We start from the raw sequence: 17,500 nt of genomic DNA, 5'->3' as shown, positions 1-17,500 counted from the left end.
GGTTATTTCCAGCAAGCTTCTTAATGAATTAATGAAAATAGCCTTTAGCTTTTATTTTCTTCGATTTGTTGAAGGTGGTCCATATTAGGGGACTCGCACATACTTAAAGATTTTGCTATTATTTTTTGTTTGCAGTAGAAACTCGGGGTCAACACTGCTAAAATGTAACAAATACGGTTTTAGCTGTCATATATAGCAATTTTTGTGTGATAAAAGCTTTGGCTGTGGACAGAAACGAGTCCGTTTTAGGCGGCAAATTTAGAGTGAACGCTGCCAAAAGTGAAAAAAAGAGAAAAAGCCTAACGGTTTTGAGATTTCTGTTTCTGCAACTGTTTTGACATGTGCAAGTTATCCAGAGAGGGTGAATACAGCAAATAAAACTTTTTTGAGCGCTCTAGCGCCGTTAGTTTGTCAGAACAGAAGGTGGTCCATATTTGGAGCCGGTCCATATTAGGTGCCCTTCCCCTATGTGTATAATGTCATATTTAGTTAGAATTGTTTGTGATGTTTTACGATTGAAGACACACACACACACACACACATACACACACACATACACACACACATACACACACACACACACACACACACAGACACACACACACACACACACACACACACACACACACGCATACACACACACATACACACACACACACACACGCATACACACGCACACACGCACACACACACACACACACCACACACACCCACACACATACACACACACACACACGCATACACATACACACACCGGGCACACACACAAACACACCCTCTCCCTCTCCCTCTCCCTCTCTCTCTCTCTCTCTCTCTCTCTCTCTCTCTCTCTCTCTCTCTCTCTCTCTCATATTTCTCAACATCTTCCACAGTCCTCTCACCTGAGTTGACTATCAACAACGGCCGTGGGATCGTTAACGCCTCCCATCCTGCACGTCCCGACCGGGTGATAGGTGGTGAAGAGAGAGAACCTGATGAGACAGCGCCAGTACTCGTCTGTCATGTAGCCATGCTTGGCCACACAGGATGGCAAGGGTTTGTCCACCAGTTCGGCCCCCAGCTTCCGTAGCGTCGGTGTCTGAATTAGCCGCAGGCATAGCTTGACGCCTGCCATGAATTAATGGAACGAATGCATGAACTTCTTTGACGTTGTGTTTATGTTTACTAGAGTGATCCATCTTTCGGGCAAAGTCTGAGTTTAAAGAAGCTTGCACAACTCTTACCCTAATTGTAGGCTATACATAATTCTTGTCACTGTTCCTTATAATCTTTTCTTTTTCCCGTCCACCTGCTCCACAGACTCGCGCATGTTAGAGATCCCGCGTTTTCAGCGAAACACACAGATACAAAGCACGCACACCGTGGAAGACAGCGCTATTACGAGCTAGTCGTGTGACAGAGAGTTTTCTTGCACACGAGACTGTAGATGTTTCACGACGGCTTTAGCCGGAGTGAAACAGCAGCAGTCGAGTGTGCAAGAACACTCTCTGTCACACGACTAGCTCGTAATGGCGATTATGTCTCACAGCTTCAACAGAGGAGAGAACAAACACGTTTTGCGTACTCACGCTTGATAAACCTAAACACAGGAGCAGCCATTGTGGAGAGATCTACTTTTTGACGAAAGTGACCGAACAACTATAAATGACGTCTCGGAATATGTGAATGACGTCACAGTCATCGTCACAGTCTGTATCTTTTGAAGCATCGCAATCTTCATGACGTCTTTCTGTGTCTGCATCCGCGAAATGTTTGTTCTTTCCGGGATCTTTGTCATCTATGTTCACAACTCTGTCCTTATAGTGTCAGACTAACAGGCCTCCTGAGCGAGCCACTTTCCAAGGGCAGCTAAATTCGCGTATGGAAACAGTACTGTCGTCTGGGATGCCGTTTTCAGTATTCTGAGCGTTGAAGAATTTGTAAAGAGAAGAAACGATAACAGCAGGAGAAATAAAAGTCATGTGTGCATTTTGGGGCTTTTGGAGGGACGATTTCGAGTTTGAATCCGTTCTTGCACATGCTCCAAAGCGCGTAACATACAATCTTGCACACGTTTGCTTTAGTAGTGGCAAAGAAGGAAAGCGTGTGACATTGTCATATGCTACCCACGTGGCTGGATACAAATTGGTATGACGCCATCACATGACCCTGAAAGTAAAAGTCTCAGGGAGGCAGAAAAAGACGAATGTTGGTATTTGTTTTATCAACTCACCTTGCATGTGAATTGTTTCTAATGCGTGTGACGTGTCCATAATTATACACATTTCGTTTCTTATCGTTCTATACGTTGCATTGTGAAACGATGTTGCATACACAAATCAAACAAACACAAAATGAAAAAAAAAATGTTTAAACTAACTCACCGTGCAACAAAGTGTCCAAGTCTTCGGGCCTGTCCAGGTAGTTGGGGTCAATGACAGGGGGCACCCGGGGGTCAGAGGACTGCAAGAGTATCGTCCCTTTGCTGGTCTGGTGGAGAAGAGTTGCCATACAGGAAAATCCCTCACTGCTCTCTCTCTCTGACATCCGCTCCGAGTTCTGAACGCGAACAGGGCCAACAAAATGGTAGTGCTGGTCGATTTCTGATGGACAGGGCGTATCCTTGGTTGGTTGGTTGGTGGGCTAGTTGGTTGGATGTATGACTATTGTTCGTGTTTGTTCTTTCGTTTGTTCGGTTTGATGTTGGTTTGCTTGTTGGTTGGGTTTGTGTATGTTTTGTTTGTTTTGTTTTTGTCTTCGTTTCTTTGTTTGTTTGTTTTTGTGTGTGTTTGTTTGTGTGTTTGTTTATTTGTTTGTGTGTGTGTGTGTTTGTTTGTTTGTTTGTTTGTTTGTGTGTGTGTGTGTGTGTGTGTGTGTGTGTGTGTGTGTGTGTGTGTGTGTGTGTGCGAGGCTGACGCTAAGTACCGGCATGTCCGTATGAGAGGGCCTTAGGTACCGTGCATAGACCTTGGCTGCACTAGGTACCGCGCTAAGTACCTGCGATGTTAAAACCCATGTACATAATACTTTTGTGTGTTGTTTATGATGTTTATATGTAGGCATGTTAGTTTGAACTACGATCCTTTATTTTCGTAAATAAGGCTCATCATTTTGTCAAGTAGTAGCGGTTTGAATTTCAAAGGTACTTAACGTATGAAATATACGTACAGAACCAACTTTTTACACACAACCTAAAAGTTCTCACTGCAGATTTAAAAATAACAGCAATCGTTCTCTTGTATCTCAATCATCATTGACAGCAAATAACTGAGTAGAAACATAGCCCTAATTGGGAGTAGTCGGGTGTTTTGACCAACGGTACTTAGTGCTTTCTGTACGGACATAGCGGTACTTAGTGCTTTCCGTACGGACATAGCGGTACTTAACGTCGCCTGCGGTTCCAAGGTTTTATTACACAGAAATAGAGATGTTGGTGGCCATATTATTTCGACCTGTATATCGGGACAGCACATTCAATTCAGACATTCATAGACAGACAGTTTGAACTACGATCCTTTATTTTTGTAAATAAGGCTCATCATTTTGTCAAGTAGTAGCGGTTTGAATTTCAAAGGTACTTAACGTATGAAATATACGTACAGAACCAACTTTTTACACACAACCTAAAAGTTATCACTGCAGATTTAAAAATAACAGCAATCGTTCTCTTGTGTCTCAAGCATCATTGACAGTAAATAACTGAGTAGAAACAATCTTTTACAAAGAATGACCAATAGTGAAGTGAATAGGCCTGAAAACAAACTTTATTAGGCATCTCTCTCTCTCTCTCTCTCTCTCTCTCTCTCTCTCTCTCTCTCTCTCTCTCTCTCTCTCTCTCTCTCTCTCTCTCTCTCTCTCTCTCGGTTGTATGTGTATATTAGGCAGCATTGATGTGCAAGATTATTGATAGAGGAAAGCAGCAATGCTTGGAACAAACCACTGTGTATTTTGCATACGTTTAAATATCATGTTTTCTATTTTTTTTCCTGTGATTTATGTGTACCCCCCCCCCCCCCCCATTGAAAGGGGCTGTAGGCCCATATTCAATTAAACTGTGTCAGTGTCAGTCTCTCTCTCTCTCTCTCTCTCTCTCTCTCTTTCTCTCTCCCCCCCCTCTCTCTCTCTCTCTCTCTCTCTCTCTCTCTCTCTCTCTCTCTCTCTCTGTCTTTTCCATAATATATTTATAGTATTCTCTCACTCCTTTATTTATTTATATGGGAGATTTATATAGCGCTTGACGTTCTCTAAGCGCTTTACATACTCTCTCTCTCTCTCTCTCTCTCTCTCTCTCTCTCTCTCTCTCTCTCTCTCTCTCTCTCTCTCTCTCTCTCTCATAATTGCTTCATGTTCGATTGCTACCAGCTTGTATTTATTATTACCTGCATAGTATGCATTTGATTTTATGAATAACCACATATGTATGCTCTTCATGCCTCATCTTCATCATTATCATCATCGTCATCATCATCATCATCATCGTCATCATCATCATCATCGTCATCTTTATTATCACGTGCTGCAGTTTTCCGACCTCCTTGACTTTTTAACTTTTTATTTTTTTATATTTTTTTTTATTTTTTTAAAATATATTATTGTGTGTCTATGCGTCCCAAGGACAGATTGTAAGAAAAGGCGTAGCCTTAAATCTTAATCCTTGTTAAATAAAGTTCAATTCAATTCTCTCTCTCTCTCTCTCTCTCTCTCTCTCTCTCTCTCTCTCTCTCTCTCTCTCTCTCTCTCTCTCTCTTTCGCTCTCTCTCTCTCATCTCTCTCTCTTTCTTTTATATCTCTCTCGCTCTCTCTCTCTCTATTACATAATATATATTTATAGTATTCTCTCCTCACTTTTTCCGTCTCTAGCTCACGTTCCCTCTCCCCCCCCCCCCCCCCCCCACCTCTACCTCCCTTATCTCATAATAAGCGTGCGCGCGCAACGACAGTAAGAGAGAGAGGCACAGAGAGATAATATCGTATTCTAAATTTATTGATAGAGGAGAGAAATGTATTATAAGATAAGAGAGAGAGGTAGGAGGGGGGGGGGGGGCGGGAGAGAAAGAGGGACCATGAGAGATACAGAGAGCGTGAGGGGAGAAGGAATACTATTAGTATCACTATCAATAAATTATGGGAGAGAGAGAGAGAGATAGAGAGAGAGAGATAGAGAGAGAGAGAGAGAACAAGAACAAGAACAAGAACAAGAACAAATCTTTAATTGTCTAAGGCCACAGCCCCTTACAATAGTGGTTAAAATAACAGCATTAGTATCTGCACAGTTATAAATTATAGTCACGCATAAAATTCAACAAATACATTAAGACCCTGATGACATGTCACTGAACCTGATTTCTAAGGGTTCGTCTCTTCTGTAACATGAAGAACACAAATCTGCTGAAGCTGTTCATCAAATTATCCTCATTACTGCCACAGAAATACACAAGTTGTTGTTGCAGCGTCTTAGAGATCGAGATTGTTAAATACTTTGCTCGAAGGTCTTGATAAAAAGGACATAAAAATACAACATGGTGTTCATCTTCTTTATCAGCTGTACAGAGAGAACAGTTTCTTGTCGTTTGGTTTGGTGCGTACCGAAACTTGTGAGCGTTGATTTCGGATACTCCTGCGCGGAAACGAGTAAGAGCAACTCTGTACTTAATATCTTCGATTAATTCAATGTATTTCTCTTTTTCCAAACATGTTTTGTAACAATTATACTTGAATGTCGAAACGTTCACTGCATTCTAAAAAGGAGAGAGAGAGAGAGAGAGAGAGAGAGAGAGAGAGAGAGAGAGAGAGAGAGAGAGAGAGAGAGGGAGAGAGAGAGAGAGAGAGAGAGAGAGAGAGAGAGAGAGAGAGAGAGAGAAAAAAAATTGTATTCTAAATTTATTGATAGAGGAAAGAGGGAAACAGAGAGAGGAGGGAAAGGGAGAGAAATCGAGATAGGGGGAAAGAGAGATATATATATTTGTACTCTAAATTTATTATAAGATACAAGAGAGAGGGGGGGGGAGGAGAAAGAGGGACCGTGAGAGATACAGAGAGTGTGAGGGGAGAACAGCGGTAACCTTCCGCTACCTAGGGTTTCTTCCCAGCATGACTGTGAGGTCTTGACACGCACCATGCCAAAGACCAACAGTAGACAATTTTAATGATGAACTCGAACTGCCTGAATCTGTGTTGCCTTTCTCATTGCAACTCGGCTGCATGATCACATGCCTGTATTTGTCATGTAAATTCTTACAACCCCGGATACAAAAACAAAACCAGAAAATGACGCCACAGTTTAAACAAAAAAAAGCATGGCTTTAATTTAAAATAGCAACATTAACACCTAAATGTTTGTTATAATGCAGTAAAACTATTACATATCTGATTATTCTTATTCACCTATTTCGTCTCCTCTACCCCTGTGCGTGTATTGTATGTGCCTCTTGTTTTATGGACTGGGCAAAGGAGCTGCGCCTTCGGCTATCAGTGTGACTGACTTTTAGGGTTTAACGTCCTCTTAGACCAACTGGTCTATATTGGGACAGGTATTGGTAATACGTTGAAGTTATGGTGTGATACTTTGATTCGAACAAGCCCGCTGTGGCTGTCTTCTTCGACACACCAGCATTGGGTTTGTCTCGTCAAAGTATCTTCTTCTTCTTCTTCTTCTGCGTTCGTGGGCTGAAACTCCCACGTACACTACGTGTGTTTTTTGCACGAGTGGAAGTTTACGTGTATGACCGTTTTTACCCCGCCATTTAGGCAGCCATACGCCGCTTTCGGGGGAAGCATGCTGGGTATTTTCGTGTTTCTATAACCCACCGAACTCTGACATGGATTACAGGATCTTTTTCGTGCGCACTTGGTCTTGTGCTTGCGTGTACACACGGGGGTGTTCGGACACCGAGGAGAGTCTGCACACAAAGTTGACTCTGAGAAATAAATCTCTCGCCGAACGTGGGGACGAACTCACGCTGACAGCGGCCAACTGGATACAAATCCAGCGCGCTACCGACTGAGCTATATCCCCGCCCCCGTCAAAGTATCGAAATACGATCATTATAATCGGAGACGAGAGGTGATGCATGCGTGTCTTCGTGTTTTCCAAGCCCTGAGACTTTCGCTGTGAACGTGGGATCTTTTTCGTGCGCATGTGTTCACACGGGGGTGTTCAGACACCGAAGAGAGTCTGCACAAAGTTGACTCCGAGAAATAAATCTCTCGCCGAACGTGGGGATCGAACCCACGCTGATAGCGACCGACTGGCTACAAAGCCAGCGCGCTACCAACTGAGCTACCTCCCCGCCGCGCTATCAGTGTCAAGTTACCAAAGGCGGAGGGGAAGTGTTTAACTAACCGTATCAAGCGTGTCGTGCATTCCGAACGCGTGTACTGGAGTGACTGACAGGGGCTTGTCTGGACTTGACTGCGCCTGAACTGATGCGTTGTTTCATCGAACTATTGACAGTTAAAAAGAGAAGTACGCCTTCTTTTGGTTTAAATACATATTTATCCAACAGTCCGAATTACAATAGAAAGGGCAAGATGAAGAAACACAAAAGCACGAGGCTCAAATAAGTGCTACCAAAATTAAACAGAAACGTCTCTGGCGAACGTTTTAAACAGTATATTAAGACAGTATAAGCATTTTACTTCACAGTTATTTTTCAAGTCAGTAATATCAGTATAAATATCACACACTTGAATGTTGTCCAAGAGCTTCAAGGCATAGTCACTGATGTCATTATTTCAGTTATTGTCAAGATTGTGGGTCATGAGAACTTAATTGTAATATTAATGGTTTTATGATAATACTAAAAATAAACAGCAAGAAAAAAATATGAAAAAAGTTATAAGTGTATAGTACTTGTCTTAATTATAATAGTCCTGATTTTGTGATCAAGTGCTCTACACAAGGCTAGATGTTATCAGAGGTCAAGGATGTCAAATATCACGTAAAGTTGAAGCAACCAGAGCATCGGTGGCTAGCAGAGGAACCTCCGATTGGGCCACCAGAAGTAGAGGTGAAAGGAGAGAGGCTGGTGCAGCGGGGTGCCCGAGACTCAGAAGAGTAGTTGGCGATGCAGCAAGGCCATTGATATCAGCGTGAACTTGTTATCAGCCGGTGCCGTTATCGGGTTACAGCCGTAGCCCTTTCGCTGTGGCTTCGCCGAGCTAGCACTGTAACTCAGATGCTGACCACCGGTTACGGGTTAGCGGCGCCACAGGACCATGGTTTCAGCGTTCCTTTTCGTGTTGGTATCAAGTTACCGTGCCCTGGCCAAGAACGCTAGCATTGAAGAAGGGAGAGAAAAGTTCTACCTCCCCATCTTCGGTTTATGTAAACGACTAGGGCTCCTTGCATTAGGAAGTATTCGGATTCTAAATGTTTATTATTATTATCACTAGCAATACTCGTGCTCCTCACGGGATGTAACAAATGTTTTATGATTTTCATTAATCACTGATGGTGTGGATATTAAAGTGTCTATGCGAATCCATACCATTATCAATTGCTATTATTGTTGCAATGGTCGACTTATCTTGTCTGAATCATGACTGATTTATTATTGTATTCATAGCTTCAAAGCGATGGTGATTCAGTGGAGTAGATTAGCTCCCCTGATCAGCGAAGCCTTATAACTATCAGTCATATGATTACCACAAATATGATGGTTAAAACCCTTATAACTTTGGAACCAGCCAACCATTTTTTTTAAATGAAATTAAACATGAAGACGCAGCACATTAGTCCCTTCAACTTAAGGGGGGAAAAAAGAAGAAAAACTTCAACTCGACTTTCTGAGAAAAACATTTTTGCTGTGATTATGTAATTTTTAACTGCTATTTTGTAGACCCGTCCTCAGAGTATGTAATGAAAAAAAGTTTCATTGAAATATTCCCAGAACTTTGGGAGACATGGCTGATTATGTATTTTGACCATCGGGCCCCGTAATGACCTTGACCTTTGACCTATCCAATATAAATGTTGCACGCAATAGGCTATCGTGTGTCTACATCTACCTACAAAGTTTGGTTGAAAAATACTTAGCCGTTCAGGATTTATCGCAGTTCCTATATTGTGACATACATACATACTTACGGAATGGAACAATCGCAAACGTCCCCGCTGGATGACGAATTAAATTATAAAAAACGTATCAGTAAAATAAAATAACAATGAACAGCACACATTCCCTGAAAAGTAATGTAGCGTAGGGGAAAGGGAGAAAAAAAAGTGACACCGCGTGGATTCGAACGTGCGTGATTAGAACGTGATGAAGCAAGAGTGTCCTAACCAACTGGCCTACTAATAATTTGCAAAAGTTTCAGGGAGAAATACAGCTATGACATTACAAAAACCATAGGCAATGGATGTTCCGTTTGCCATTCCAATAAGTAACAACAATAATAACTTGATAGGTTTGAGAGTGAACTTGATTTGACATGATACTGTGTTGTCTAAAGTGTTTATTGGATTCTCGGGCAGTTTTATCCCGGACGGCTGCATGTCGAGCTTCAGGGGTGCCTAAGGGCATCCGGCGGTAGGTAAAAATATTTAATGTTCAAATAAACCCACTTAATTAAAAAAAAATAAACACATTAGTCCCAGCCAGTCCTGATTGAGGTGGCCTCCACTATGCCCATGCAAAAGGAATAACGTGAAAGTTGCCCAGTACCACAGAAATTAGCAATTTCGTGTGACTGAGGCTACCAGTACCTGTATTAATATATGAATTATGATTGGCAACGGTAAGCGATTTCACACAGATTAGCGCGGGACAAATATTGACAGAATTTTTTTTTATCATAACTGCAATGTTCTTCTCCCCCAAAAAACAACAACAACAACGCAACACCTCCCCCCTCCCCAACCCCTAAGAAGAACAGGTCCGACAAACCCCTGCGTCACCCAGTGAGCTTTTTTTTTAAATTAACGACGCCAATGGGATTCGATCTCCTGCCTCAGACACTTTCGTTTTGTCACGTTAGGAGAGCAATTTACCAACTTATCTATTTTGCGTCTTGACAGTTCGCGTGAGTGATATTTTAGTGACTTGTGTGACATATAGACTGACCGGAACAAACGCAAACGTCCACCCTCTGGGGGACAAACAACACATTTGCATTCAAACGAAGTAGTTTGTTGATCATAGTGCAATTATCCCGTTTGACTTCTGTCTGTTCTCAATATGACTAACATATATATGTACTCATTTCTCCCAAATAGGTAAAGCTATTGAAACTCATTTTGGCTATGAGCTCGAGGTCCATGGGAATAAACGCTCATAATTATGTCCTGCGGATCGATGACCCTGGTGTCACTCAAAATTATCCCGTCAGGAAATGCTATTTCGTATACATGTACTCAATTGTCTAACCGGCACGGTTGGCCTAGTGGTAAGGCGTCCGCCCCGTGATCGGGAGGTCGTGGGTTCAAACCCCGGCCGGGTCATACCTAAGACTTTAAAATTGGCAATCTAGTGGCTGCTCCGCCTGGCGTCTGGCATTATGGGGTTAGTGCTAGGATTGGTTGGTCCGGTGTCAAAATAATGTGACTGGGTGAGACATGAAGCCTGTGCTGCGACTTCTGTCTTGTGTGTGGCGCACGTTCTATGTCAAAGCAGCACCGCCCTGATATGGCCCTTCGTGGTCGGCTGGGCGTTAAGCAAACAAACAAACAAACTCAATTGTCTCCAGTAAGGACACAGTTATTTTCTCCGAAATTAAGGCCCCAGTTTGTGGTGATTGATATTGATTTGCTCTGTAGTTTGATGATCCTAGTGCCAACATTATCCCGTCAGGCATGGTTTAAATGTTTTCGTTTGCACCCACTTTTCTCCAAAACTGATAAAACTGGTGACACCACTATTCGGAAGCATGCTCATCGGAGTCGATGCCGAGAAGCTCTGAACTTTGGTGACCCTAGGTACCATATTATCCGGCCAGGAAGGGTTTTAATATATGCTCACTTTACACCCGTTAGGGTCTATATGTTCTATCAGCCCCAGATACTTTACTTGATATTTGCTTTCGGTCCAGCCGACTCTTTTGAGCCATATCAGGACCAATCAGCCCGAGATGTCTTATCATTTCGATGAAGAAGACTTTAAATAATAAAACAACAACCACAGCACGAGATGATCAACGGAAAGTATTAGGATCCTTATGGTCACTTGTTAATTATTATTTTGTTACCCCTTTATCACATGCCGGCTATTGATACATGCCATATCATTATTTTTGTTATCAAAACGAATACGTTGTGTGTGTGTGTATTGTTAGGAAAACTCCAATCTTTTAGATTAGTTAACAATGTATCAAGAAAAATCACATATTTGAGCGAGTTTCTAGGTGACCGTCTTCGTGATTAGGGACCTAATGTACATCCTATATGATCTTCCATGAATGGGTTCGGTTGCTATTTGAATTTTCTGTAAAAGGGGTCGCTCAGATAATCGTCAAAATGTAACTGACAAGTCCAGTGGCTAACGAAGGAAAGCACCGATCACCATCAAGACTAAATCACTACCAGATGTCAGTAGGAATGTTGGTAACTGATCCACTGACCGCTATCATGTTTCACTACTCGCGTACAGAACTGACTGGGCTTGCTAATAAGCAAGCGTTAGTTTGTAACACATTCCCTGGCCCGTCCCAAGAGAACATGAAAGATACAAGTATGCTACACGGAAGCGTTCTGCTTTAAGCAGACTACATGTATAGACCGAAACAGTTCAAAATAATGATACTGGATTCAGACTTCAACATTATTGTTTTCATATTAGGCCTACGAAAAATGACTTACATAACTTATTTTATACTCGTTAAGAGAAATAATACATGCATCGAGGGACATTGCTTTTATTCTAGGCTACATCTCTTATGGAGGCATCTTACACACTCTCTCTCTTTCTTCACCCTCCCATCTCTCTCTCCTTCTCTCCCCCTCTATCTTTCTAATATTGACAACACCCCTCATATGATCACTCAACCTCTCCCCATCGCCCTCTGTCTCTCACCTTCTTACACACACTCTCTCTTTTCCCAACTCTCCTCTCTCTCCATCTCTCTCTCTCTCTTCAATAATGACACCCTCCACTCTCGAATCTCCAAACATTCGGTTAAACGTGATTAACTGGTATCGTACCCCTATGACAGCTAATATTCCATATTCTCTGCATTCTCTGCTTGTTGCATTACGTTAAAGGTTTTAATGCTCTTTTTTTTCAAGCCACATTTCACGTCAACCAACTTTTATCAAGACGTTATTCAAAGCGTCATTGTAGAAATGACATTCGGAAATATTAGGGGAATCTCTGTCATAACATTTTTTTCTATTTGTTTCCTATCAGGCATTTTTTGTTTTAATCACAAGTAATATGATACAGACACACAAAGAGAGACACCTATAGTGACAGCCGCTCTATCATGCTAGGACTGGTGTCAGTATACTGTGACTATATGAGGATGTCAATCAATCAATCAATATGAGGCTTATATCGCGCGTATTCCGTGGGTACAGTTCTAAGCGCAGGGATTTATTTATTTTATTTTTATTTTATGCAATTTATATCGTGCACATATTCAAGGCGCAGGGTATTATTTATGCCGTGTGAGATGGAATTTTTATTACACAATACATCACGCATTCACATCGGCCAGCAGATCGCAGCCATTTCGGCGCATATCCTACTTTTCACGGCCTATTATTCCAAGTCACACGGGTATTTTGGTGGACATTTTTATCTATGCCTATACAATTTTGCCAGGAAAGACCCTTTTGTCAATCGTGGGATCTTTAACGTGCACACCCCAATGTAGTGTACACGAAGGGACCTCGGTTTTTCGTCTCATCCGAAAGACTAGCACTTGAACCCACCACCTAGGTTAGGAAAGGGTGGAGAAAATTGCTAACGCCCTGACCCAGGGTCGAACTCGCAACCTCTCGCTTCCGAGCGCAACTGCGTTACCACTCGGCCACCCAGTCCGATGTAACCCTCTGCGACTTCAATCTCAGTGTGGCAGTACATTAATCTGCTGACCATAAACAAGGAATGCGTCCAGCTGTCTCTCTAGCTCTCCAGTAGGTTTCTCAGCGGGTTACCTGCTTGACGACGTGCTAATTGATGGCACGCGAACCGTGTAATGTATAGCCACTGCGCGAGTCGAACCGCTCTACGACTAGCTGCTCCTCTCCACGCCCCCCCCCCCCCCAACCCCCACCGCCAGCCCCACGCATCCCTCTCTCTCGCCCTGCCTCTCTTCCCCCGTTCCTCTCTCCCCCCCCCTCCCTCTCTCCCCCCTCCCTCTCTCTCCCCCTCCTTCTTTCTCCCCCCCCTCTCTCTTTACCCTTAATTGTCAATCCGTTTTTCATTGCTAAATTCATACGAATAAATAAAAGCTTGATGTTTAGCAAGAATCACCTCTGATTTGTTATTTGCATTGTCACTGAAGACTAAACCGTCAGTGAAACTTAACAGTTCGCCACCTGTTTACCTCTTTTTATATTTTAATCCAGACAGCATTATCCACCACCACCCATTATATAAACATTCTATTTTGTGTAGTCCCGATATCAATGTTGCACACCTTTTGATGCAGCTTTTAATAATATAAGAGATTTGATTTATACGTATTCCCTGTTTCACTCAATGAATATATATATATTCCCTAAAATATCCAGGTAATATACATATTTCCTGGAATTTGGAGGCCATTTTTAGACGTATTCCCTGACTTATATTTAGCATTCAAAAGGAGATACTTTGATGGAGTGAAAAATCTCTCTCTCTCTCTCTCTCTGTCTGTCTGTCTCTCTCTCTCTCTCTCTCTCTCTCTCTCTCTCTCTCTCTCTCTCTCTCTCTCTCTCTCTTATGCTTACAAATATAACTACAATCGCATAACAATAGAATTTACAACACAATATTACACTGTTTGCACCAATGAAGTGAGAAAAAATGACTTTTGTATTGGCAAAATCAACAAGCCGTAATAACTCTAGTTGGCGAGATATATTTTGTTTGTTTGTTTGTTTGTTTGCTTAACGCCCAGCCGACCACGAAGAGCCTTATCAGGGCGGTGCTGCTTTGACATTTAACGTGCGCCACACACAAGACAGAAGTCGCAGCAGAGGCTTCATGTCTCACCCAGTCACATTATTCTGACACCGGACCAACCAGTCCTAGCACTAACCCCATAATGCCAGACGCCAGGCGGAGCAGCCACTAGATTGCCAATTTTAAAGTCTTAGGTATGACCCGGCCGGGGTTCGAACCCACGACCTCCCGCTCACTGGGCGGACGCCTTACCACTAGGCCACCGTGTTGCGGTTTGGCGGGATATAGTGATCCTTACATTCGTTCGAAAAAAAGACCAATAAAGCTACCCTTTCAAACCATGTTCTGAGTTTTTTTGCTTATTTGCTATTGTGTTTGGTTGTAATATGTTATATAGAATTGTGCATGTGAAGTGATATTATATTTTTTAAATATGGAAAAAGTGAAAGCTGATTGAAAATTTATGGACAGATTAATAGATGAAAATGGCTCTCAATAACGACGCAAAAAGGAATTTTACAGGAGCAAGTGAGATTTTACAATAACGTGTTTGATAAAAATGGGAATTTTGTTGAGGAGGATGCTGAAAGTAAAGTTCTTAATTTAAATATTCCTCAGTTAAAGGCACAGTAAGCCTCCCGTAAACCATCACAGAGCTCCCCGAGCGTCTAAATACAGTACAAGCATACTTCCATTTGAACGCTCACCGAACGGGAACGTCCTGGCTGTTTTCTGTGGAGCGTGAGACATTTTCCAAGAATTTATTTTCGTAGACTTGTTCGTAAACAACAACGGCGCCTCGTTTTTGCGCTAGACCTAACTTTTAAAATCTAAATAATAAATTGACAGCTTGTTACACAAACATTCTTTAATCATAAAAGAGATTGTCAGATACTCAGAAAAGAGCAGTTATCACGTTGATCCATAAGGATAAAGATTTGCCGAGAGATAGCCTTAAGAATTGGAAACCCTATATCTGTAACCAATACAGATTATAACATGCTGGCAACATGTTTATCGCAGCGCGTATCTGGTGTTATTTCTGACCTCGTGTCAGAAGATCAGACAGGATGTATTAAGGGAAGAAAGGCAAGTAACTTGATTAGATTAATTGATGATGTCATTAATTACGCTAATGAAAGAAATCAAGCAGGTATATTACTTGCCCTTGACTACGCCCGAGCCTACGATTCCATCTCAAAAGACTATGTGGTCTGGTCCTTTAAAAAATTTGGTTTTGGCGAAAAATTTGTTAAATGGATTAAAGTTTTAAGAGAAGTTAAAAGGGCAATAACCAACCTGGCTCTTCCACGGTCTCAAATAGCATTACATATTGATTTAATGACAAACACCACGAGCTGCATAAATTATATGGGTTGGATTTCGGAAGAAATAAGTGTAGAATTATTAGCAATACAAATCCGAAGTCACCCCAATATTAAAGGATTTGCCTTACCAGATGTAGGTTTTGCAGAACAAACATCGCGTATCTTGAAACTGGCTATGTACGCCGATGACATAACTGTTTTACTTCAAGATAAAAACGACATGGAAACGGTTTCGAAAATTATTGATGATTTTTCCAATATATCTCGCTTAAAATTAAATAAAAGTGAAACGGAAGCAATGTGGTAGGGATCGCGTAAAAACTGTCAAGAGAAATATTGCGATATTAAATGGAATACCCAGGTTAAAATCATGGGAATTAGTCAGTTTTAAAAATGACATCCCGGCCTCTGAAATTATGGAAAATTGGTCCAAAAAGACTTGAAAAAGTTGAACAAATCATTTGCAGATGGTCAAGAAGAAATTTAAGTATAAGCGGCAAATTATGTATTATTAAGTCCTTCTTAGTTTCACAATTTGTTTACGTTATGCAGGCGCTTCTTGCCCCTGTTAAAGTTCTCGATAAGTTGAATACTATTTTGTTCAGGTTTCTCTGGAAAAGGAAGTATTCAAATACAAAAGCCTTTGAAAAAGTTAAACGAAATGTATTGTGTAATGTGGTGGAAGAAGGTGGTATTAACATGATAAACGTCCACGATATGCAGACTTCTTTTTTTTACTGACATGGGCAGCAAAACTTCAACAACAAAAACATGAACCGTGGACAACGATTCCGTTAAGTCTTTATCAGGTATTGGGAAGAAATTTACTTTGTTTTAAAGCCACAACACTACTAAAACCAAGGTATTGAATGCATTCGATCAAACTTTTAGACAGAAGTTCTCTTAAAATGAATCCATAATAAAGCATTGATTTATGAGAGAGAAGATCGCTTTGGCGATCAATGTTTGTGGAACAATATAAAAGTGGTTTATAAAAATAAAAGCTTATATTTAAAAAAAATGGATAGAAGCGCATTTAGATATGGTGAAAGATATTTGGGTTAACGGAGATATGATTCCTTTTAACCAGCTGTGCACAAAGAAAGGATACAGTCCCTCTAGATTTTTTGAGTACCGCGCAGTGAAGACTGCTGTGCGAGCGCTTGCACTTCGCAAAAACACAGCCAGCCCGCGAGCAGGCGAACACAATAATGACCTTGACACACGGAACCCTGTGATCATTAACCCCTCCGCGAGAAAGATTCGCATGCTGATAGTCCAGTCTAAAGCGAGCGAGCCTTGCGCTGCTACATTTTGGTTACATAAATATCAGGTTAAACTAGATCACAGTCATTGGCTGTTAGCAAGCAAATGTACAAAAGAAGAAAGATTGCGATTGTTACAATGAAAAATATTACATAATATTTATCCCACGAATATATTATTAAATAAAATGAAAATTAGAGAAACAAAATTATGTACATTTTGTAAACACATTGATTATGTTGAACACTTTTTTTGTCAATGTGAGAAGTTGACGAGCTTTTGGGAAAATGTTGTCCATTATATTTTTAGAAATACAGGATCAAATGTGCACCTCTCAGAACACGATGTCTTGTTTGGTTATCAACCTAGTAATATATATGCCAAAATAATAAGGTACTTAATCACATTATTTTGATTGCTAAAATGTGTATTAGTAAATATTAGTATGGTGATAGATACGATTTGAATAGTATCATTATTGGAAAATAAAATGTACATTAGAAGATTGTGAGTAATGTATAAGTCGAGATGAGGTGAAGTGATATATGACGTTTGTGAATATTATGAGGGGGGTGGGAGGGAGCGGATGGACGAGAATAAGAAAAACAAACAAAAAAGAAAAAAAAGGAGAAAAAAAAGTAACCATCTATGGCTCCTCAATTGCTTTTTGTATAAACAACCATGCAAACCACACAAAAAAAACCAACAAAAAAAGAAACCGGTTTTCTCCAATTTAAAAAAACCCAAAAAAAACAAGTCGCGTAAGGCGAAATTACTACATTTTAGTCAAGCTGTGGAACTCACAGAATGAAACTGAACGCACTGCATTTTTTCACAGTGACCGTAGTCCGCCGCTCGCGCAAAACCCAGTGAAACTGACGA

General features: G+C 41.2%; 1 protein-coding gene across 2 annotated transcripts in view; it reads right to left on the bottom strand.

Moving 5' to 3' along the window:
* Nucleotides 1-17,500, bottom strand: part of LOC138957643 (glucose dehydrogenase [FAD, quinone]-like) — a 38,373-nt gene that overhangs the window by 1,548 nt on the left and 19,325 nt on the right. For both annotated transcript variants that reach the window (XM_070328725.1, XM_070328732.1), the window contains exons 10-11: nt 2,364-2,538; nt 882-1,107 (exon numbers count right to left, since the gene is read on the bottom strand). In XM_070328725.1, coding sequence (XP_070184826.1) covers nt 882-1,107; nt 2,364-2,538 — 401 coding nt within the window. The remainder of the gene's footprint in view (nt 1-881; nt 1,108-2,363; nt 2,539-17,500) is intronic.

This window comes from Littorina saxatilis, linkage group LG2 (genome assembly GCF_037325665.1).
Source record: "Littorina saxatilis isolate snail1 linkage group LG2, US_GU_Lsax_2.0, whole genome shotgun sequence".
NCBI lineage: Eukaryota > Metazoa > Mollusca > Gastropoda > Littorinimorpha > Littorinidae > Littorina > Littorina saxatilis.
This window is presented reverse-complemented; position numbering and strand designations above follow the sequence as displayed.